Source organism: Phyllobates terribilis, unplaced genomic scaffold, assembly GCF_046119375.1.
Source record: "Phyllobates terribilis strain yellow unplaced genomic scaffold, ASM4611937v1 Scaffold_5__5_contigs__length_657084704, whole genome shotgun sequence".
In the NCBI taxonomy this organism is placed as follows: Eukaryota; Metazoa; Chordata; class Amphibia; order Anura; family Dendrobatidae; genus Phyllobates; species Phyllobates terribilis.
The window spans coordinates 82,933,416-82,958,301 of NW_027362765.1; the positions used below are offsets into that span (position 1 = coordinate 82,933,416).

The 24,886-nt window shown below is 44.2% G+C and overlaps 1 protein-coding gene across 2 annotated transcripts in view; it reads left to right on the forward strand.

Annotated features, from left to right (window-relative positions):
- Window positions 1-561: 561 nt before the first annotated feature.
- Window positions 562-24,886, forward strand: part of STX8 (syntaxin 8) — a 247,172-nt gene continuing 222,847 nt past the window's right edge. For both annotated transcript variants that reach the window (XM_073680981.1, XM_073680982.1), the window contains exons 1-4: window positions 562-680; window positions 2,929-3,028; window positions 20,584-20,678; window positions 24,524-24,634. In XM_073680981.1, the coding sequence (XP_073537082.1) occupies window positions 670-680; window positions 2,929-3,028; window positions 20,584-20,678; window positions 24,524-24,634 (317 nt within the window). In that variant the 5' untranslated portion in view covers window positions 562-669. The remainder of the gene's footprint in view (window positions 681-2,928; window positions 3,029-20,583; window positions 20,679-24,523; window positions 24,635-24,886) is intronic.

The following is a 24,886-nucleotide window of genomic DNA, read 5'->3' on the forward strand; positions in this document are numbered from 1 at the left end:
AATATTAAACCCCAGACCAGACTCCTATATTAATATTAGATCCCAGACCAGACCCCTATAATAATATGAGGCCCCAGACCAGACTCCTATATTAATACGAGATCCCAGACCCCTATACATTCAGACTCCTAAAATGACTGCAGGCTAATGCTGAGCCCTCACAGGGACAATTAGGTGAAAATTAAATATTTATGGGTGACAGGGTAAAAATACGGGACCTCAGGGTAAACCAAAGTTACAAAATAGTGGGACCACCCATTTATGACATAAATCAATTTTAATCCCTTAAAACCATTCAACTTGATTTCTTAAAGGGACAGTTGGGGTAATTATTCTGCTTTTTGTCTTTTTCAATGTTATTCTATAATATCAAAGTGCACAGATAAAATAAAATACATCCACAAATAGAGTAGATATTACACGTACTGCCATGCAGCTGCAGTATATGCAGTATTCAAAGCCGCACAAAGAGCCGCACACAAAGCCGCACACAGCCAGCGCCATCAGGAAGGGAAGTACTAAATCTGCAGCAGAGCTGTGTATTCTACAGTAGAGGGCGCTAGTGTGTAGACTGTTTTGCGCTCACTCAGCCCCGACTGTTTTGACCTGCCCGGGTAACCGTACGTCACGTGATACAAACAGGAAGTGTCGCTCTTCTCTGCCGCTGCTATGGATCCTTGGTGGGTGCAGTATAATCCGGATCGTTGTTAATGTGAAGTGTTATGTATTATCCGTCTAGTACAACAAGTCCCAGTAATGCGTGCAAGTATGGTGCCCAGTAGTGTGCCAGGCTGGTAATAGTGATGGTGGGATCTGTCTAGTACCACTTTACAAAGGCTGTGTGTCATTATCCTCCACCCCTAGTGTCAGTGTCACTATCCTGTACCCCGAGTGTCAGCTTCGCTATCCTCCACCCCGAGTGTCAGTGTCACTATCCTGTACCCCGAGTGTCAGCTTCGCTATCCTCCACCCCGAGTGTCAGTGTCACTATCCTGTACCCCGAGTGTCAGCTTCGCTATCCTCCACCCCGAGTGTCAGTGTCACTATCCTGTACCCCGAGTGTCAGCTTCGCTATCCTCCACCCCGAGTGTCAGTGTCACTATCCTGTACCCCGAGTGTCAGCTTCGCTATCCTCCGCCCCGAGTGTCAGCGTCACTATCCTGTACCCCGAGTGTCGGCGTCGCTCTCCTCCGCCCCGAGTGTCAGCTTCGCTCTCCTCCGCCCCGAGTGTCGGCGTCGCTCTCCTCCGCCCCGAGTGTCGGCGTCGCTCTCCTCCGCCCCGAGTGTCGGCGTCGCTCTCCTCCGCCCCGAGTGTCGGCGTCGCTCTCCTCCGCCCCGAGTGTCGGCGTCGCTCTCCTCCGCCCCGAGTGTCGGCGTCGCTCTCCTCCGCCCCGAGTGTCGGCGTCGCTCTCCTCCGCCCCGAGTGTCGGCGTCGCTCTCCTCCGCCCCGAGTGTCGGCGTCGCTCTCCTCCGCCCCGAGTGTCGGCGTCGCTCTCCTCCGCCCCGAGTGCCGGCGTCGCTCTCCCGCGCCCCATTTTTTTCCAGTAAAATGATGGATGACATGAAATACCCCCATTTCCTTCAAGAATTCGTTATTTTGTTGTGAACTCAGAACACCCAATGGGATCCTAACCTTACAGAGGCCCTGTAGTGTTTGCTGTTCTCTTCCCGCTGCTTCTCTTTTTTTTTTTAATCCACCATATGGTTCCAGAGATATGGGCCTTATAATTTAGTGTTTAGTTTAATGTTTTTCCTAAGGGGATGTGGCTCACAAGCTTCTCTGGGGGCATGTGCTTTGCATTATTACCCTGTGGGTACTGCCCCTTTGTAAACATTACGGTACTGTATGAAAAGGCCGATATCCCTATAACGGTATGGCTGGTTTTAAAGAAAAATAAATAAATTAAAATAATAAAAAAAGTGCAAAAGCTGCCTACTTTTGACCATTGAGGCTCCATTCAGCTGATTGTTGGGGGCTGTCGGGTGTCGGACCCCCACTTATCTGATATTGATGACCTAATCAAAGCATGGGCCATCAATATCCTTGTAGTGATGTGTTAGGTCTGTTCACATTGTTACAGACTTTATATAGAGTTGTCATTCACTGACACCAAGCAGGGAGATTAACAATGGGATGATGTGAAAACACCAAATATTAGAAAGGTTTCCGAATGTTTGTTATATGATGATTAAGCTTCATTTAGAAAACAATGGACAATCCCTTTAAGGCAGCAGATGTCCTGTTTAATATAAACGTGTTGTGCGATATTTTTGCTCTTTTTTCCACTGTCCTCGCTCACTATTTATTGTGTACACATGATGGGAGGAATCGGACGCACCCACGAGTTTCCATGAATCGTCATGGGTAACACAAGTTATCAGTTCTTATTACGATGTCCCTCCTGTTCTGTAACCTGAAGACTACAGGGAAACAGAAAACCGTACTCGCCTTCCTGACCGGCACCGCTCCTTCATACTCAGCGCTCATGCCCAAGCCAGCATGTGGGCGCTGCAGCCAATCAGTAGCTGCTGATCAGCTGCAGTGTTCACCGAGCTAGGGAGATCGGGGGCGCAGTTTTCAGTTAAACACTCTTTCGCCTAGCAGCAATCACCCTCCCCCATAATATGTACTCTCATGCATGTGTTTTTGATGGAGAGGCAGAACAAAAGGATCAGGCATGCCGAGTACACACACATGATGGTCGTCCAGTTGTGCTAAAATTCTCGGCTTCATCCAACATTCATATGTATGGGTCACTTTAAACTTTACAGGGCCCCTCAACAAGAGAGGTAATCATGAATGATGAGCAGGTAATACCCCTCTATAGAATACGTTCATCAAATATTGAGGGTCCTGTGCCTTTAACACATGCACACTCAGAGTATGTGAAGTCTAAGTGGCTGATGAGGATTATATTTTGGTTGCAGGTTGTCTGCGTATGATTCCTCCTATCACCTCGCACAGGAAATTGCAGAGAAGATCCACGAGCGGAATCGCTTCGTGAGAAATGGAGAGAACCTAGTAAAGGTAAAAAGTTTTAAAGGGGAGCTCTGCAAACCAGAGCTGTTCTATATGGCCTAGAGTTGGGTGACCATTGAGTATCTCCATCATTATTGCTGAGGGTCTTTATGTTTTTTGTGTGCTTCTAATGACGTCCTCTCCTCAGTGTGGACGAGATATAGTAAAATGTCATTGATTTTGCTGCTATTGTAATAAGCTGTGGATTTTACTACTGAATATTCTTCTACACCCCCACCTTCTCTCCAGGGCTCTTTTTACACTTCTTTACTGTCTGTATTTGTCTTCCAGTAGCTCTAATGCTGTTGGTTGAGATGCACCTAATGACCCTGTCTAATAACACACACCCTTACGACATCCTCATTGATCCGACTGCCGGGTTGTAGCATAGCTCAGCTATGTTATGCTCGGCTCTGAGGATCTGACTGCTATCGGCTGCAGACGCACCTAATGAACCTGTCTAATTCATAAAAAAAACAGATGCACCTAATGACCCTGACTAATAAAACACTCTTACGGCATCATTAGACAGCCTGGTTGTAGCACAGCACCGCTATGTAATGCTCAGCTCTGAAGATCCCACTGATGCCAGCTGCCGATGCACCTAATGACTTTCTCTTAGTCATTAAAAAAAAGGATAACCCTGTGTAATAAAACAAGCTCACGCATCCTCATTACTGTGACAACTGCTTTGCTATGTAAGATAGAGGATGATCGTGTTGACTAGAGGAGACTGGAATATACAAGGGCACATAGTAAGTTAACTAGTTAATTCATACAATGTTTGTACAGCAACCAACACATTGATTATTTCATGTGGATATAGATTTTTTTAAGGAAAGACGTCTGTTGAAATTTTTTTATAAAATCATATTTGTACTAATAGCAATAATCAAGCAGAATAACTAGTTTACTACACGGCTGTCTCCCGTTTTTCTCCTCTCTCTTCTCTGTACCTTTCTATTTTCTGTGTCTTTTTGTTTTGTTCATTCTCTTTCTTTCCTCTCATTCTGTGATCACATCTTTCATTTATTTTCTTTCTTTCCTTTTCTATACTTTTTTTTATTTATTTATTTCCTTGTTTTTAGTTTTTCTTTACTTTTTATTCTTTTTCTCTACTTTATTCTTTCCTTTGTATTCTTTTGCTGTTTCTTTCTTTCTTTCCTTCCTTTTTCCTCCTCTGTATTTCGAGATCTATCCACAGTATCTCTACCAGGAAGCGCAGAGACTATCCACAGTATCTCTACCAGGTCTGCAGCACTAAGGAGAAGCAGGGTGCAATTTTTCTTTTTCTTTCTTTCTTTCTTTCTTTCTTTCTTTCTTTCTTTCTTTCTTTCTTTCTTTCTTTCTTTCTCTCTTTCTCTCTTTCTCTCTTTCTTTCTCTCTCTTTCTTTCTCTCTCTTTCTTTTTCTCTCTTTCTTTTTCTCTCTCTCTTTCTTTCTCTCTCTCTTTCTTTCTCTCTTTCTTTCTTTCTCTTTCTTTCTCTCTTTCTTTCTTTCTTTCTTTCTTTCTTTCTTTCTTTCTCTCTTTCTTTCTTTCTTTCTTTCTCTCTTTCTTTCTTTCTTTCTTTCTTTCTTTCTCTCTTTCTTTCTCTTTCTTTCTCTCTTTCTTTCTCTCTTTCTTTCTCTCTTTCTTTCTCTCTTTCTTTCTCTCTTTCTTTCTCTCTTTCTTTCTCTCTTTCTTTCTCTCTTTCTTTCTCTCTTTCTTTCTCTCTTTCTTTCTCTCTTTCTTTCTCTCTTTCTTTCTCTTTCTTTCTCTCTTTCTTTCTCCCTCTCTCTCTCTCTTTCTCGCGCTCTCTCTTTCTTTCTCACGCAGAGTGTGGGGCCTGAGGTACTAAGGAGAAGCAAAGTGCGATGGGGAAATGTAGTTTTAGCAGATTAAGCTACCACCCATTCAGCTCTTTGAAACTGGATTCACAGAGGAGCAGATGGAGATGAAAAAAGGATATACACAAAGCGAAAAAAAAATATGTTGGGCTTGTGCTATATATTAACAATTGTGCTATATATCTACTATATAATCGGCTTATCTCGTCTGTCTGTCCGTCCAGGAAATCCCGCGTCGCTGATTGGTCCGGCCGGACCAATAAGCGACGCGGGATTTCTGAACAAGATGGCGGCCGCTCCCCGGTCCTCCCTTCACACTTACTGTCGGGAGATCAGCGGCCCTAGCCGCTGATCTCCCGATGGTAGCCGCATGGAGGTCAGCGGCGATGCAGCCGGGAGATGACCGGTGCTAGCCGGTCATCTCCCGGCTTCTCGCAGCGGAAGTACCCGCACAGGCAGCGCCGCTCCCTGGTCCTCACTAACATGGTGCGCTGACTGGTCGCGGTCGCCGGCCGCGACCAATCAGCGATATTGGCGCGAAATTTAAAACACCGCTTTTCTGATTGGTCGTGGCCATCCGGCCGCGAGATGGCGGTGGATTTGAAACACGCAGGCCACCATCGGGAGATCAGCGGCGACGCAGCCGGGAGATGACCGGTGCTAGTCGGTCATCTCCCGGCTGCTCGCAGCAGAAGTACCCCGACCGGCGGCCTCACTCCCCGGTCCTCCCTTCACACTTGCCGCGTGATCAGCGATGTTGTCACAAGCAGTATTGACACCATGACGTAATTACAAAATTCATTAGGGGCCCCGGGGGGATACATTGGGGGGTTAATTTAAAGTAGCGCACAATCCATTTAAACACTGCTTCGCTGATTAGTCGCGCCCGGTCGGCCGCATACATATTCTAGAATACCCGATGCGTTAGAATCAGGCCACCATCTAGTTAACAATAATTATGCAGACACTGAGCTTCATAAAAAAATATTGCCATTGTGGGAATAATCTCTTAAGTGTTTATTTATTCAAAGCTTTTCTGACACTGATTTTTGGTGAATATTCTGCTGGGAAGTCAGCTTTGCTGTTCATACGGCCCTGGCGTTTTCTGAAAGTGCTTCACTGAGTGATGTGTGCCTCTCGCAGCAGAACTTAGAAGCTCACATGACTACACTGACGGGAAATTAAAATCTGTAGCAGTTCAGCAACTAAATTATTGGCTGGGACAATGGAGGCAGCATTTGCGGCAAGTGGTATTGTGACTGTGGAGCGTCTATATATATATATTTGGGAATTGCTATGTATGCGATTTCCTTCTAACTCCGTTTATTTCAGGCTCTGTTTGTTGTCTGGTTTTGCTTAATGCGTCATATGAAACAGTTCTAATGTGGTGACAACAGGTGAAATTCGATTAATTGCTGTAATTATAGTGGTTGGTGACTCGTCCTCCATAATTGCCTTGTTGTTGTTCTGAATCGAACACTCTATTAAATTTCTAATATACAGTGCATTGTGAAAGTATTTGGCCCCCTTGAACTTTTCTACCTTTTGCCACATTTCTGGCTTCAAACATAAAGATATAAAATTCTTATTTTTGGGGAAGAATCAACAAGTGGGACACAATCGTGAAGTGGAACGAAATTTATTGGATATTTTAAACTTTTTTAACAAATTAAAAACTGAAAAGTGGGGGAACCACTGACAGATACCACTGGAGAAGCAAGCTGTCGAGCAGCGCCCCTGCTTGGGGTCGGCAGCTTCAGCATTGCTCTGCGCATCAGTGGAGGAGCAGCTGTGGAGCAGGAGCGGCACCCCTGCATGGGGTTGCAGCTTCAGCGCCGCATGATACGGCGGCTTCCGGGCCCCATGTGGCTGCGTGCTTCCGGACTCTGTATGTAGCCGAGGGCGCGCCCCTGGTGGTCAAGTGACCGGACTAGGAAGTAGGACACTTTCTCACACGGAAGTAGTTTTAATAAAAAAAAAAAAAGTGGAGCAGGTGTTGCTATATAAGCTTCTATGCACCATTGCTCCAGGCTTCCAACTACTTCTGTCCCTGTCATAAAATGGAGACAGAAAGTGAGCAGCAGCATCAGCTTTAGCAGCCTCTACCTTCACCATCTCATCGGCTGCTTGGGAAGCCCCAGGAGGAGACACAATGCCCTCGAGTTACCGGTAAGACCCGGACCTCAGGAAGGCGAGGATCTGCAACCAGGTCCAGCCATCGTAGCTCCAGCAGGATGGACGAATCTGCTGCTTCCAGGGACGATCCTCCGGCTGAGAAAGGTCCTTCCTCCAAAACGGTACCAGCCCTTTGAGCCGTTTGGGTAAGTGATCTTCGAGAAAGTTCACTTAGTAATAGAGTGTCCCTTCTTCATGTCTATTCTTAATAGGGGAAGAAGTGTACCTCCAAATCAAAGCACAAGGAATGTGCATGATGTAAGGCCATATTGGCAAACTCATATCCCAAAAGGCTGTGCCAATCCTGTATTAACCAGACTTTGGCAGATGAGACCCCTAGTTTTGCCTCTGGGTTAAAAACTCAAGTCAATCAGAGATCAGCAAAGTCCTCTCTAAAAAAGTAAAGAGAAAAGAGGATACAGATTGTGAGATCTCCCCAGCCTCTGATGTCTCACTCTCATCGGCCTATGAGGTGGACTCTGATTCATCTTCTTCCTCCTTTAATAGTGGTGCAGAGCAACATTGTTTCCCTCTAAATGAAATTGACGGTCTGGTTAAAGCGGTCCGCTCAACTATGGGCATTACAGATACTAGACCATAAAAATCGGTCCAGGATGTTATGTTCAGATGACTGGGACAAAGAAAAAGAAGGTGTTTTCCGATTAATGATAAACTTCAGGATCTGATACATAGGGAATGGGAAAGACCGGAGAGAAAGGGCTCTCTTCCCCCTTCCTTTAAGCGGAAATACCCCTCTGAGGACTCAGCCTCTTCCTCCTTGGAGAAATCCCCAAAGCTAGATGTAGCTATAACAAAGGCATCTAGAAAATCATCTCTCCCCTTTGATGATATGGGGGCTCTTTAAGGACCCTTTGGACAGAAAAGCTGATACCTTTCTCAAAGGGACCTGGGAAACAACTGCTGGGGCTTCAAAGCCGGCGGTTGCTGCCACTTGTACGGTCAGGTCCTTGATGATATGGCTGGAACAGCTTGAGTCCCTAAAAAATAAGACATCCAGAAAAGAGATATTGTCCAACGTCCCACTCATGCAGCTTTCCTAGCGGACCCCTCTGCGGGATTGGTTAGGTTGGCAGAAACGTCGGCCGCCATGTCCAACGCAGCCCGTAGAGCCTTGTGGCTTAAGTGTTGGCTGAGAGATATACAGGCCAGAGCGAGACTGTGCTCTATACCATGTGAGGGGGAACATCTCTTTGGACCGGTTCTGGATAAAGTCTTAGATAAGGCAAGCGACACGAAAAAATGGTTCCCTAGCTTATCCATGCCTGCTTATAAACGTTCATTACGTAAAAGACATCTGAGAGATCAAGATAAATGGGAAGACCGCAGGCCAAAAGGTAGAGGGCTTCTGTTCGGTGGTTCTTCTACTCGGGGGCCCCGGAAGCCGAGTCACTTATTCAAAGCCCAGGTAGGGAGGAGACTGTTGGGCTTCTTGCCTGCCTGGACAAAAATTTCAGCCAGTAATTGGATCCTTAATCTGATAGGTTCGGGTCTGAGGTTCAAGTTCCAGTCGATTCCTCGTGGGAGATTCATCTTGACCCCGGTCCGTTCCTCAGTGTCAGAGCAACTGGCCCTACAAAAGAAGGTGCTGGACTTAGTTCATAAGGCAGTCCTGATGGAAGTCCCAGCATCCGAAAGAGGGCTGGGGTTCTACTTGCCTCTCTTCCTGGTTCCTAGGCCGGACGGCTCCTTCAGATGTATCATTAACTTAAAAACCCTTAATAAGTTCTTAATAATTCCCACCTTTAAATGGAGTCTTAAAGTTCAACAATAAAATTACTGTTTTCCGGCTGTTACATGGTAGTATTAGATTTGAAAGATGCTTATTACCATGTACCTATCCATGAGGAATACCAGAAATACCTTAGGGTGACCTTGGTCATGGATGGGGAAATTAAGCATTTAAAGTTTAGGGTCCTGCCGTGTGGTCTGGCCATAGCTCTCCATAGCTCTCCGGGTATTTACTAAATTTATAGCGGAGGTCATGGCTCATGTCAGGGAACGTGATATTTTAATTATCTCTTATCTAGATGATTTCTTGGTGGTGGGAAATTCTGCCTTCCAATAAACACCTAAAAGAGGTGATCACCATCTTAGAGAGTCTGGGCTGGGTGCTAAATTTTGAAAAATCTAGGTTAGTACCCTCAAAAGTTCAGCAGTTTTTAGGGATTATGCTTGATTCAGAATCTAAAGAATGTTACCTCCCGGAAGCTAAAAAAAACAAAAAATAAGGAATCAGGTGAAGAAAGCCGTAACAAATCCAGTCATGTCCCTTAGAGCAGCTATGTCCCTGTTGGGTACCCTGACATCATGTTTCCCAGGGGTTCTGTGGGCACAATACCACTCCAGGGTTCTACAGTGGGATGTGCTATATAATGAAGTTTCGCTTAAGAGACACCTGGAAGGAAAGATGTCCTTGTCACCCCGGTCACTAAAGTTCTTACAGTAGTGGGAGGATGAGGCGAACCTATCTCGAGGGGTTCCCTGGGTACTTAGAACCACTAGAACAATTACCACCGATGCGAGTCCCAATGGGTGGGGAGCTATGGGGGATATGGTAGCCCGCGGGACCTGGTCAGATAACGAAAAAGGTCTCTCCTCCAACGCAAAAGAACTGCTGGTGGTAGACAAAGCGGTTAATAATTTCTTAGTTTTCCTCCAGGGTCAGAATGTGAAGATCCTTTTGGATAATAGAGTTGTGGTGGCATACGTGAACCACCAGGGGGGTACATGGTCAAGATCGCTGATGAGAGTGACGGATCATTGCTTTCAGATCACGGAAAGTCATCTCCTTTCCTTGACGGCCCTCCATATAAAGGGGAAAAGAAAATACAAGAGCAGACAACTTAAGCCGCTATCCTCTGAGGCAGGGGGAATGGAAACTAAAACAAGACGTTTTCTCCCAAATAGTCAGAAGATGGGGGGCCTCCGGTGGTAGACCTGTTTGCCACAAGACCAAATTGGAAGACAAGGCTCTTCTGTTCCCTAAATCCCAGAGAAAATCCCCTGGCAGTGGATGCTCTCCTGATACCTTTGGATTTCAGCCTGGCCTATGCCTTTCCCCCGTTGGCTCTTCTTCCCATGGTCCTAAGAAAGATCAAGGAGGACAAGGCGAGGGTTCTGCTGATCGCACCATTTTGGCCCAGGAGACCCTGGTTCTCATGCCTGAGGAGCATGTCCATCTCCGATCCTTTGGTCCTGCCCGAGATTCCGGATCTCCTCTTCCAGGGTCCAATAGTCCATCTTCAAGCAACTGGTCTCCACCTGACGGTATGGAACTTGAAAGGTCACTGCTAAGTCAGAAAGGGTTTTCTCAAGGTCTAGTAGCTACCCTAATGCGTAGCAGAAAACCTGTTACGACTCAAATTTATGCCAGAACTTGGAAGAAGTTTTTGTCTTTTTCTGGATCTAGAGTTGATGAGGGGGTGCCAATAGGAAAGATTTTGGAGTTTTTACAAAAGAGTCTTGAACTGGGGTTACCCACCAGCACCCTAAGAGTTCAGGTTTCTGCCTTAGGCACCCTATATAGCTGTGATTTGACGGGTAACTTATTGGGTTTCTCGGTTCATTAAGGCAGCGTTTAGATTTAGACCCATCATTAGAAGCACCTTGGTTCCCTGGGATCTAAATTTGGTTCTTAAGACCTTGACTAGCTCACCCTTTTGAGCCAATAGAATCAGCAACCCTTAAATCCCTCTCCCTTAAGACAGCGCTGCTAATAGCTTTAACCTCGGCAAGGAGGATTAGTGACATTCAGGCCCTGTCTATGGCCTTGCCATTTACTCAAATCCAGGATCAGGTCTAAAAATCACTCTATCTCCCTAAGGTAGCTACTCGTTTCCACAGACTTCAGGAAGTAGTCCTACCCTCCTTCTGTCCTAATCCGAGTAACCAGAAAGAAGCAGAGTTACATACATTAGATGTGAGGAGATGTGTGGTTAGGTACCTTTGAGTTACCAAAGACTTTAGAAAAGATAGCTCATTATTTATATACTACCAAGGGGCTAGGAAAGGGTTTAAAGTCACAAAGTTCACCATAGCTAGATGGATTAGGGAGGCACTTCTCTAGCTTCTACATCTAACGACGAGGAAGTGCAAGAAGGGTCACTCCACCCGGGCTGTTGCGACCACCTGGGCGGAGAAGACAGGTGTCTCTATAGAAGACGTATGTAAGGCTGCTACTGGTCCTCTCCCTCTACATTCTATAGACACTATAGACTAGATATTGGTGTTTCGGCTGACCTCACCTTTGGGAGAAGAGTGCACCAGGCTGTGGTCCCTCCCTAGATTACCTCATCTCTGTAATTCTCTTGTGGTGCTGTCATGGTCGACCGATAAAGTCTTTAGTTACTTATCGGTAACGGGATTTTTTGGAGACCATGATAGCACCCTTATATTCCCTCCCTTCACATGGTGGGAGCACTCCCTGTTGATTAATTATAAATTCACACTTAATGGGTGTCGTGTGGTATGATAATTTTTTTGTGATTGTTAGCTGTGTTCATTAATCTGGCGGTACTCTCAATGCTCTGTAATCCAAACTGAGGCGGGAGAGAGGTGGCGCCCCTTTTAAGCCTGTAGGTTTCCTGTCCTTGGTGGGCAGATCCCCTTTTTCATTGTGCTGTCATGGTCTCCGAAAAATCCCGTTACCGGTAAGTAACTAAAGACTTTTTTGTTACAAAGCTCCGAACCAGGGGAGGAGTCCTGAGGAGATAATTTGCATATTCCCACTGCATTTTGGGGTAAGTGAAGAGTCTCCGCGAGCTCAAAGAACACTGGATTTTGGCTGTTGGAGCTGAAAAGAGGACATCGGTAAACCAGGGGAGGAGTCCTGAGGAGATAATTTGCATATTCCCACTGCATTTTGGGGTAAGTGAAGAGTCTCCGCGAGCTCAAAGAACACTGGATTTTGGCTGTTGGAGCTGAAAAGAGGACATCGGTAAACCAGGGGAGGAGTCCTGAGGAGATAATTTGCATATTCCCACTGCATTTTGGGGTAAGTGAAGAGTCTCCGCGAGCTCAAAGAACACTGGATTTTGGCTGTTGGAGCTGAAAAGAGGACATCGGTAAACCAGGGGAGGAGTCCTGAGGAGATAATTTGCATATTCCCACTGCATTTTGGGGTAAGTGAAGAGTCTCCGCGAGCTCAAAGAACACTGGATTTTGGCTGTTGGAGCTGAAAAGAGGACATCGGTAAACCAGGGGAGGAGTCCTGAGGAGATAATTTGCATATTCCCACTGCATTTTGGGGTAAGTGAAGAGTCTCCGCGAGCTCAAAGAACACTGGATTTTGGCTGTTGGAGCTGAAAAGAGGACATCGGTAAACCAGGGGAGGAGTCCTGAGGAGATAATTTGCATATTCCCACTGCATTTTGGGGTAAGTGAAGAGTCTCCGCGAGCTCAAAGAACACTGGATTTTGGCTGTTGGAGCTGAAAAGAGAACATCGGTAAACCAGGGGAGGAGTCCTGAGGAGATAATTTGCATATTCCCACTGCATTTTGGGGTAAGTGAAGAGTCTCCGCGAGCTCAAAGAACACTGGATTTTGGCTGTTGGAGCTGAAAAGAGGACATCGGTAAACCAGGGGAGGAGTCCTGAGGAGATAATTTGCATATTCCCACTGCATTTTGGGGTAAGTGAAGAGTCTCCGCGAGCTCAAAGAACACTGGATTTTGGCTGTTGGAGCTGAAAAGAGGACATCGCGCGCATTTTGAAGCTTTTTTTTTAAGCTTTTTTCACTGTTTTCAGAACATTAACAATAAGAACATGGAAGAGTCCAGGAGCCATTTGGTGAGCTGCATATCCTGCTACATGTTCACAGACTTGCCAGTGGAAAAGCCAGACTTCACATGCCAGAAATGCAAGCTTGTGTCCCTGTTGGAGGAAAAGTTGTGAAATCTAGAAGAGAGGTTAACTACCTTGAAAATCATTAAGGAAGGTGAAGAGTTCTTAGACAGAGCAGAATTATCTCTTCATGATTCAGAAAGAGAAGAAATTCGAACTGCACCTGACGAAACAGAGGAATGGAAACATGTGACCCACAGAAGCAGGAGGATCGAGAGGCAGTCAGCACCCATACTGCTCAGGAACCAGTACCAGGCTCTCACGCAGGAGAACCATGAAGAAATACAGCAAAATAAGACTTTGCCAGCAATGAATAACCTTGTAAGCCCTCAGAATCCTCCTGGATGGAGAAAGAAGAATGTTGTGAAGAAAAAACGGAGAGTGGTGGTCATGGGGGATTCCCTGTTAAGAGGAACAGAGGCCGCTATCTGCAGACCAGACATAACCTCAAGAGAAATATGCTGTCTTCCAGGAGCAAAAATTAAAGATGTGTCTGACAGGATATCAAGACTCTTCAGACCTACAGATCACTACCCATTCCTGCTAATACATGTGGGGACGAATGACACCGCAAGAAAGGACCTGGAAACCATCTGCAGTGACTTTGAAGACTTAGGCAAGAAAGTGAAAGAATTGGGAGCGCAGGTGGTCTTCTCATCCATCCTCCCAGTGGATGGCCATGGAACAATGAGGTGGAATAAGATTCTACAGGTGAACAACTGGCTACGTCGATGGTGCCGTCAACAAGGATTTGGATTTCTGGATCACGGAATGAATTACCTATACGATGGACTACTTGCTAGAGATGGGGTGCACCTTACGAAGACTGGAAAACATGTATTTGGAAGTCGCCTTGCTACACTCATCAGGAGAGCTTTAAACTAGAACAATGTGGGAAGGGAAGCAAAAGGCCAGAAAAAGCCATACAGCTGACAAATACTATTGAGATCTCTGCTACTGGAAGTGGAAAAGAAGAACAAAGACAAAAAAATCTAAATAATAAAAATATGGGAGGAAGAGAAACCAATCACAAACTAAAATGTTTTTATACAAATGCACAAAGCATGGGCAACAAACAAGGAGAATTGGAACTACTAATGCAGGAAAAGGAATATGATGTCATTGGAATCACTGAAACTTGGTGGGACGATACACATGATTGGAATAAAAGGCTAAAAGGATACAACTTATTTGCAAGAAACAGACTTGATAAACGAGGAGGAGGTGTTGCATTGTATGTTAGAAAAGCGTATATCTGCACAGAGATTGAAGCTTCAGAGACTGGGAGTTCTGTGGAAACTGTTTGGGTAAGAATACAAGGAGAGAACAACGGAAAGGACACCATTGTAGGCATTTACTACAGGCCACCTGGGCAAGCTGAAGATATGGATGAACTCTTTATGTATCAAATGACCAAGTTCTCCAAAAAATATGACGTAGTGGTCATGGGAGATTTCAACTATCCAGACATTTGTTGGGAATCTCTCTCAAGTAAAACTAACAGGTCAAGCAAATTCTTATCCTCTCTTGCTGACAACTTTATCTTCCAAAAGGTAGGGGAGAAAACAAGGGGATCTGCTACTTTGGATCTAATCCTTATAAACAGGGAGGAAATGGTTGAGGAGGTAAAGGTGGCTGGGACCCTAGGAGGCAGCGATCATGCTATTATAGAATTTTGGATAACTAGAGGAGCAAGACATGTGAAGACTCAAACTTCAAGGTTAGATTTTAGAAAGGCAGATTTTAAGAGACTCAGAAAGAGAATAGGAGGGATCCAATGGCTGGATGTCCTTAAGGACAAAAATGTCCAGGAAGGATGGGAAATTTTTAAAAATGAGATTCTCAAAGCACAATCGTTAACAATCCCGAAAAGTAGGAAGAATGGGAAGCATTTAAGGAAACCAGGATGGATGAACACAGAACTTAAACACATGCTAAAAAGAAAGAAAGAAATGTTTATTAAATGGAAAGAGGGAGGCATATCTAAAGAAGATTATAATGCAGTCTGCAGATCCTGCAGGGCACGTATCAGGTTAGCTAAAGCTGACAATGAATTAAGGCTTGCAAGAGATGTCAAAAGCAATAAAAAGGGATTTTGGGGGTATGTCAAAAGTAAAAGAAAAGTCAAAGATGCTATAGGATTTTTACAGGATGAAAATGGAGAAATGGTAAGAGAGGATGTTGAGAAAGCCGAACTTTTTAATTCCTATTTTGCATCTGTTTTCTCTCAGAAAGAAAATGTAACATCAACTGATCTTCACTGTCCTTTTAAAGGAATAGAGGAATCCAAGTTATCAGTAAACAGAAAGATTGTGAGGGAATATTTAGCTAACATAAATGAGTTCAAGTCTCCAGGTCCAGATGAATTACACCCCAGAGTACTGAAGGAGATTGTAGAAGAAATTTTAGAACCACTCTCCATAATCTTTGAAAATTCTTGGAGAACAGGAGAAGTCCCAGAAGACTGGAGAAGAGCAAATGTTGTTCCTATCTTCAAAAAGGGGAAGAAGGTGGACCCAGGGAACTATAGGCCGGTGAGTCTGACTTCTATACCAGGAAAGATCTTTGAACAAATTATTAAACAACATGTATGTAAGTACATGGATAAGAATGAAGTGATTAACCAGAGTCAGCATGGGTTTGTAACTAACAAGTCATGTCAGACTAACTTAATTTCCTTCTATGACAGAATCACTGACTGGGTGGATCAGGGAAATGCTGTAGATATAGTATATCTTGACTTCAGCAAAGCATTTGACAAAGTATCTCACATCATCCTTATTGAAAAAATGACCAAGTATGCAATGGACCAGGCAACTGTTAGGTGGATTCATAACTGGCTTAGTGATCGGACTCAAAGGGTGGTTGTAAATGGCTTCACATCCAGCTGGATGAATGTCTCAAGTGGGGTACCACAGGGCTCCGTCCTGGGACCTGTATTGTTCAACATCTTTATCAATGATTTAGATGAAGGAATTGAGGGTAAACTGATTAAATTTGCTGATGACACAAAGCTAGGAGGGATAGCTAATACTAGAGAAGAGAGAGAGAGAGGATTCAAAAAGACCTAAATAAACTGGAGCAGTGGGCAGCAACCAACAGAATGGTTTTTAACAGGGAAAAATGCAAAGTACTACATCTGGGCAATAAAAATGAAAAAAGCATATACAGAATGGGAGGAATAGAGCTAAGCAACAGTACATGTGAAAAAGACTTAGGTATACTAATAGATCATAGACTGAACATGAGTCAACAGTGTGATGCAGCAGCAAAAAAGGCAAATACAATTCTGGGATGTATTAACAGAAGCATACAGTCTAGATCACGTGAAGTCATTATCGGTCTTTACTCCTCTTTGGTCAGACCTCATCTGGAATACTGTGTACAGTTTTGGGCACCACATTTTAAAAAAGACATCGACAAACTGGAGCAAGTTCAGAGAAGAGCGACCAGAATGGTGACTGGTCTGCAAACCATGTCCTATGAGGAACGGTTGCAGGATTTGGGAATGTTTAGCTTGCAAAAAAGAAGACTGAGAGGAGACTTAATAGCTGTCTACAAATATGTCAAGGGCTGTCACATTGTAGAAGGATCATCTTTATTCTCATTTGCACAAGGAAAGACTAGAAGCAATGGGATGAAACTAAATGGGAGGAGACACAGATTAGATATTAGAAAAAACTTTTTGACAGTTAGGGTGATTAATGAGTGGAACAGGCTGCCACGAGAGGTGGTGAGTTCCCCTTCAATGGACGTCTTCAAACAGAGGCTGGACAGACATCTGTCTGAGATGATTTAGTGAATCCTGCTTTGAGCAGGGGGTTGGACCAGATGACCCAGGAGGTCCCTTCCAACTCTACCATTCTATGATTCTATGAACCCTCTGCAGAAATAAATAAAGCATGCTGTGCTACCTGCAGCCACCACCATGGGGAGCTCCCAGCACCACTCCTATATATTGTACTCTGAACAGTCTGCAGTGAATGAATGAGCTCCCTCTAGTGGTGGCTGCCTTGTTTATTTTTCTTTGTGTGTGTGTTGATTCAAAGTTGTGGTTTTTTTCTATTTATTTAACAATATTTTTTTCTCTTAATTTTTGCTTTTTTTTTTTTTTATTAGTCCTCCGTGGGGAGACTTGAGCATGCGCTGGTGTGATCACCTGTGCTATATATTGCAGCACATCATTATGGCGGTATATGGGCCACACGCCGAGAAGGGGTTAAATCCGCGCACATGGTAGTAGAGCGGTTAATGAATGATCTCCGTTGTGTGCTTTCTTCCCTATACACCCAATTACCGTCCCCTAGATATGATGTGATGCGGAGAAACACAAATCTGTAATTACCACTGTACTGAAAACATGGTCTCACAATCAGTCTACCCCTCCTCCCCCCACCTTCCTGTTAAAGGGATTGTCTGTTTTCTATAAATATCAGGAAAGGTTAATGACCTCCGAATATAAACAACAATAGTGTTTCCATTCACCGACAGCAAGCGGAGTTCTAGGGTAAGAAATTAAACAGGTGCTTATTATGGACCGTTGTTTTTTAGGGTACAGGCAGAGAGAGAGGGAGATGTACACACACAGTGTCAGGAGCATCTAGAGCGCTGATCAGTGGGACTACAGGTCCCAGCAGACCAGACTGGCATGCACACTAGATAGATATGGTACTGTTCAATAGTTTAGACCCAGCTGTTCATGCAATGGTTTTCCTTGTTCTTATTGGAATGTGCACATTGTAAATTCAGACTGGAGGCAGCAAAACCACAAAGGAACATGTATGGAATCACATGTGAAACAAACTAGAATAGGTTTACTCTGATGATGGCTTTACACCTCCTTGGCATTGTTATGAGCTTCATAAGATATTACCTGGAATGGCCTCCAACGAACATGTCTCCTCCTGAAGACTTAATTCATGGAAGCACCGGCAATCAGGTATGTTTTGCAGAGGCCGTGCTGGTACACAGCTCCATACATTGCTGAGCCCTATAACACAACTGTTCTAAGCCAGAATATGGCAAAAACCACTCAGCTAAGTAAAGAGGAACAAGAGTCAATCATTACTTTAAGACATAATTGTCAGTCAATTCAGAACATTGCTAGAATCTCTTAGGTTTCTTCAAGTGCAGTAATGGAAACATCAGGCACTTTGAAAGTGGTTCTCATGAGGACTGTCCCAGGAAAAGAAAGACCTTTGCTGCAGAGGATAAGTTCATCAGTTACCAGCCTCTGAAAACGCTAATTGTCAACACCTCGGATAATAGCCTTCATAAATTTATGCTCAGACATCAGGAAGCCAATGCATCTCTACATCAACTATCCATAGGAAACTGCTAGAAGCGGCCTTCATGGTCAAATTGTATCAATGAAGCCCCAACTGAGGACCACAAACACGAAGAAGATACTTATTTGGGCCAAACAACACAAGGACTGGACATTAGATCAGTGGAAATCTATATTGTGTTCTGAGGAGTCAAAATGTGCGATTCTTGGTACCAGCTGCCATGTCTGTGTGAGATGCAGAGAAGGTGAGCGGATGGTTTCTACATGTGTGGTGCCCACCGTGAAGCATGGATGGGAGGTTTGATAGTGTGAGGAACTTTGCTGGTGTCACTGATGCTGATTTATTCCAAATTCCCGGGACATTACCCAGCATGTCCATCACAGGAGTCTGCAGTGATGACATCCCATTTTCTGATCTGCTTCTCACGTGTTTCTTTACTCATTGTCTTCCTTTGTGCGTTTTGCTGCCTCCAGTCTGAATCTACAATGTGCACTTTCTAATGAGAACAAGGAAAACCATTGCATGAACACCTGTGTCCAAACTTTTGACTTATATATATTGTCAATGGCAATTATAATACCCATACATTATGACCAGAAGTGTTGTCCTGAGGATGCCTCACTCTGTCATCTGTCTTTATGAGCTTGTCTTGTAAACAGTCGTCCTGAGTGTTTGTAGTGACAACAGCGGCACTGGCGATCACCTGTAATCATCGTCTGTGGAAACTCCTGAGATTTATTACAAGTTTGTTTTTCCGCTGAAAATTTTTACATTTTTGTTGTTTGCACCACACGGGGTACAGAGGGGGGGCTGTGCGAAGGGAGTACATGACCCCTTCAGGGCACCAAGAGAAAACCTAGAGATGGCCTCCCCTCCGACCTCTCTAATTATGTGGCAGGTTAGATACACAACTCAGCAGATGGTATCACACAGGATAGGGTTAGATACACAGCTCAGCAGACAGTATCACACATGATAGGATTAGATACACGGCTCAGCAGACACTATCACACAGGATAGGGTTAGGTACACAGCTCAGCAGACAGTATCACACAGGATAGGGTTAGGTACACAGCTCAGCAGACAGTATCACACATGATAGGATTAGATACACAGCTCAGCAGACAGTATCACACAGGATAGGGTTAGATACATAGCTCTGCAGACAGTATCACACAGGATAGGATTAGATACACAGCTCTGCAGACAGTATCACACATGATAGGATTAGATACACAGCTCAGCAGACAGTATCACACATGATAGGGTTAGATACACAGCTCAGCAGACAGTATCACACATGATAGGGTTAGATACACAGCTCAGCAGACAGTATCACACAGGATAGGGTTAGATACACAGCTCAGCAGACAGTATCACACATGATAGGATTAGATACACAGCTCAGCAGACAGTATCACACATGATAGGGTTAGATACACAGCTCAGCAGACAGTATCACACATGATAGGATTAGATACACAGCTCAGCAGACAGTATCACACATGATAGGATTAGATACACAGCTCAGCAGACAGTATCACACATGATAGGATTAGATACACAGCTCAGCAGACAGTATCACACATGATAGGGTTAGATATACAGCTCAGCAGACAGTATCACACATGATAGGGTTAGATATACAGCTCAGCAGACAGTATCACACATGATAGGATTAGATATACAGCTCAGCAGACAGTATCACACATGATAGGATTAGATACACGGCTCAGCAGACAGTATCACACATGATAGGGTTAGATACACAGCTCAGCAGACAGTATCACACATGATAGGGTTAGATACACTTCTCAGCAGACAGTATCACACATGATAGGATTAGATACACAGCTCAGCAGACAGTATCACACATGATAGGGTTAGATACACAGCTCAGCAGACAGTATCATACATGATAGGGTTAGATACACAGCTCAGCAGACAGTATCATACATGATAGGGTTAGATACAGAGCTCAGCAGACAGTATCACACATGATAGGATTAGATACACAGCTCGGCAGACGGTATCACACATGATATGGTTAGATACACAGCTCAGCAGACAGTATCACACATGATAGGGTTAGATACACAGCTCAAAAGACGGTATCACACAGGATAGGGTTAGATACACAGCTCAGCAGACAGTATCACACAGGATAGGGTTAGATACACAGCTCAGCAGACAGTATCACACATGATAGGGTTAGATACACAGCTCAGCAGACAGTATCACACATGATAGGGTTAGATACACATCTCAGCAGACAGTATCACACATGATAGGGTTAGATACTCAGCTCAGCAGACAGAATCACACAGGATAGGGTTAGATACACAGCAGACAGTATCGTGCACAGTACCGCCTGTCCTTACATCACATGATAATAACCCGTCTTCTCTCCACAGATTAATGTGACGGTTCGGTCTCTTATGAAGCGGCTGAATGAGAACATCGGACTCCTGCGAGACTCTCTGCTGAGATCGGTCTCCTCACGGCAGATGTATCCTTCACTTTATCCGCCGTTCATGATGGGGACAAGCGGCACAATGGTTTCCTAATACATGTTACCCTCTACAGCAGTATCCATTACTACACACCCGCAATCCGCCAGAGTAGAAATCTGTGTTCGCCCATGAGACTGAGCCTCTGTGCACACAAATTATACTATTGTGGATATTTAAAGAGGATGTCCATTTCATGATTATTTTCCAGTATTAAAGGGTTTCCATCTCTATAGATGGATATTGTCGGATAGAGCTTGTAAAAACAAGGAATTTTGCAATTTGCTGCTTATTAAAATTTGCAAAGGTTATTGAGATATTAAAGGGCATATTAGTATACTGTATATCAGGGCTGAAAGGTGGTGACTGTATCTCATATGGGACAAACCTGGTGACAGGTTCCCTTTAACACTTTTCCTTTGTTTAAGGCTCGTTTCCTTGGAGACCGACAACTGTGTAGCTTGTAAGCACTGCAGTGAAGCTGGCAGGGATTAGGAGGGAACAGCGCGCTCCAGCCATCCTAGTCAGCTTCCAGACAGTGCTTACAAGCTGAATAGAAAAGAGCTTGTAAGCGCTGCACCTGCTCTGCTGCCTGGCAGCGGTGGTCGGCGGAAAACATTTTCAAAATTGTTTGTATTCCCAAACATAATTCATCTTGACGTGAAAGATGTGGGAAAAAAAAGGGTCATAAAATATTAACCCTTTTGCTTTTATTATGTAATAGATGCAAAAGATGTGATTTCTGTAATAAAACAAGCAAACAAAATCTATTTAGTAGAAGTCTATAGCAAACATGACTATAACATATTTGTTCAACCTGCATGATGAGGTACATGAGGAAAAAAAATAAATAAAAGCAACAAAAAAGAGAAATAAAATCAAAGATGGAATATTTTTCTGCACAGACGGTTAGAAACCGACTCCATGAGGGTGGTATGAGGGCCCGACGTCCACAGATGGGGGTTGTGCTCGCAGCCCAACACCGTGCAGGACGCTTTGCATTTGCCACAGAACACCAGGATTGGCAAAGTCGCCACTGGCCCCCTTTGCTCTTCACAGATGAAAGCAGGTTTACACTGAGCACATGTGACAGACGTGACAGAGTCTGAAGACGCCGTGCAGAGCGATCTGCTGCCTGTAACATCCTTCAGCATGAGCGGTTTGGCAGTGGGTCAGTAATGGTGTGGTGTGACATTTCTTTGGAGGGCCGCACAGCCCTCCATGTGCTCGCCAGAGGTAGCCTGACTGCCTTTAGGTACTGAGATGAGATCCTCAGACTCCTTGTGAGACCATGTGCTGGTGCGGTTGGCCCTGGGTTCCTCCTAATGCAGGACAATGCCAGACCTCATGTGGCTGGAGTGTGTCAGCAGTTCCTGCAAGATGAAGGCATTGAAGCTATGGACTGGCTCGCCCGTTCCCCAGACCTGAATCTGATTGAGCATATCTGGGACATCATGTCTCGCTCCATCCACCAACGTCACGTTGCACCACAGACTGTCCAGGAGTTGGCGGATGCTTTAGTCCAGGTCTGGGAGGAGATCCCACAGGAGACCATCCGCAACCTCATCAGGAGCATGCTGAAAGTGTAATAAGGTTATGAAGGGGGAGATTTATCAAACACTAAATTGCAGCCGCTTGTCTGGATCATCCTCCAATAAACCATGAATTAGACGTGGACGATAAGCTTTCCACCCAATAGATTTCAGGATTCGGATGATAGAAGCTCGTGAAATTCCCAATTCCAAAGAGGCTCTTCTGGTGGACTTTTTTGGACAGACTGTTTTGGGTCGACCAGTTTTTGGAGCATTAAGGATTGAGCCAGTGGCATTGAATTTGTCACAAATGCGGTAAATGGTTTGCCTCTTATGGCTTGAGTACCAAATGTTTCAACCCAATTTGCTCTAACGGTTTCAGCATTTTGAGATTTCCAATACTCTGTTAAAATCCATTTTCTTTGATCTGTATTTAAATTATTTGCCATTATGTGTTATCTGAATTATCTGAAAAGAAAACAGATTTGGGGGAGATCTATCTGTGAAAACTAGATCTGTGAAACTGGCTCAGTTGCCCTTAGCAACCAATCAGATTCCACCTTTCATTTTCCAAAGAGTCTGTGAGGAATGAAAAGTGGAATCTGATTGGTTGCTAAGGGCAACTGAGCCAGTTTCACTTTACACCATGTTTGATAAATCTCCCCCTTCATAACCTTATTACACTTTCTGTCCACCTACTTTTGGACCACCATATATACTAAATGAAAACCGGATGGAATAGCATGCCGCTGCAAGGTGCTGTGGTAGCCATGCTGGTTCAGTATGCCTTCAATTTTGAATAAATCCCCAACAGTGTCACCAGCAAAGCACCCCCACACCATCACACCTCCTCCTCCATGCTTCACGGTGGGAACGAGGCATGTAGAGTCCATCCGTTCACCTTTTCTGCGTCGCACAAAGACACGGTGGTTGGAGACAAAGATCTCAAATTTGGACTCATCAGACCAAAGCACAGATTTCTACTGGTCTAATGTCCATTCCTTGTGTTCTTTAGCCCAAACAAGTCTCTTCTGCTTGTTGCCTGTCCTTAGCAGTGGTTTCCTAGCAGCTATTTTACCATGAAGGCCAGCTGCAAAAAGTCTCCTCTTAACAGTTGTTGTATAGATGTGTCTGCTGCTAGAACTCTGTGTGGCATTGACCTGGTCTCTAATCTGAGCTGCTGTTAACCTGCGATTTCTGAGGCTGGTGACTCGGATAAACTTATCCTCAGAAGCAGAGGTGACTCTTGGTCTTCCTTTCCTGGGGCGGTCCTCATGTGAGCCAGTTTCTTTGTAGCTCTTGATGGTTTTTGCAACTGCACTTGGGGACACTTTCAAAGTTTTCCCAATTTTTCGGACTGACTGACCTTCATTTCTTAAAGTAATGATGGCCACTCTTTTTTCTTTACTTAGCTGCTTTTTTCTTGCCATAATACAAATTCTAACAGTCTATTCAGTAGGACTATCAGCTGTGTATCCACCAGACTTCTGTACAACGCAACTGATGGTCCCAACCCCATTTATAAGGCAAGAAATCCCACTTATTAAACCTGACAGGGCACACTTGTGAAGTGAAAACTATTTCCGGTGACTACCTCTTGAAGCTCATCAAGAGAATGGCAAGAGTGTGCAAAGCAGTCATCAAAGCAAAAGGTGGCTACTTTGAAGAACCTAGAATATAAGACATATTTTCAGTTGTTTCACACTTTTTTGTTAAGTATATAATTCCACATGTATTAATTCATAGTTTTGATGCCTTCAGTGTGAATGTACAATTTTCATAGTCAGGAAAATACAGAAAAATCTTTAAATGTGAAGCTGTGTCCAAACTTTTGGTCTGTGCTGTGTGTATATATATATATATATATATATATATATATATATATATATATATATATATATATATATATATAATATTTTATTGTATTCCCACAAAATAAGCCCTCACTCTCCACTGTATAAAATGGAAAAATAAGTTAAGATTCTCAGAATAAGCATAAAAAAAAACTACCTATATGCCGGTAAACATTCAGACTGACCCACCGTGAAATAAAATTTAACAATAAATGTATACCACACTGTGGCTGGCCTAAAAAGGAGACTCCTTATAAAAAAAAAAGGGAGGGGGAAAATTGAGTAGCAATTGGCTATTACTGTGTATAACCGCGTAGATCCTGCAGTCGCTATTGATTGTGGCATCTAAGGCGTAAATTGCAGTGATCAGAGTTCTCTCCTTTTTCCGTCACAGCCACTTCCACCCCATTATGATCCAGATTACTGCAGATTTCTGGCCTTAACCTAGATCCGGTGTAGCACACAGCTGGAGGGAGACCGGAGACAGACCCTCGTAGACGAGCTTCTCACCAAAGAGCGGCAGCTGCAGATGTCTTTCAAGTTTGAAGGCCCCGAACCCGACGTCATACGGTGAGAGATTGGGTCCGGGGACAAAGCATTTTTATTTTTTCAACATGTTTTGCTCGTAATATACTAGTAGTGTGGGGCTCGTTCACTTTCCTGTTTAGGCAAATCGACGAACCATGATGGGGACTGAACGGCTGCTAATAAGATAGTTCTGTCCTCCCCAACCGTACAGTACTTGTTCTCAGCAGCACAACAGCTGTGTGCACAGGACGATGCGACGTGCTGCTACCAGCCATCAGTTTTATACATGCACAA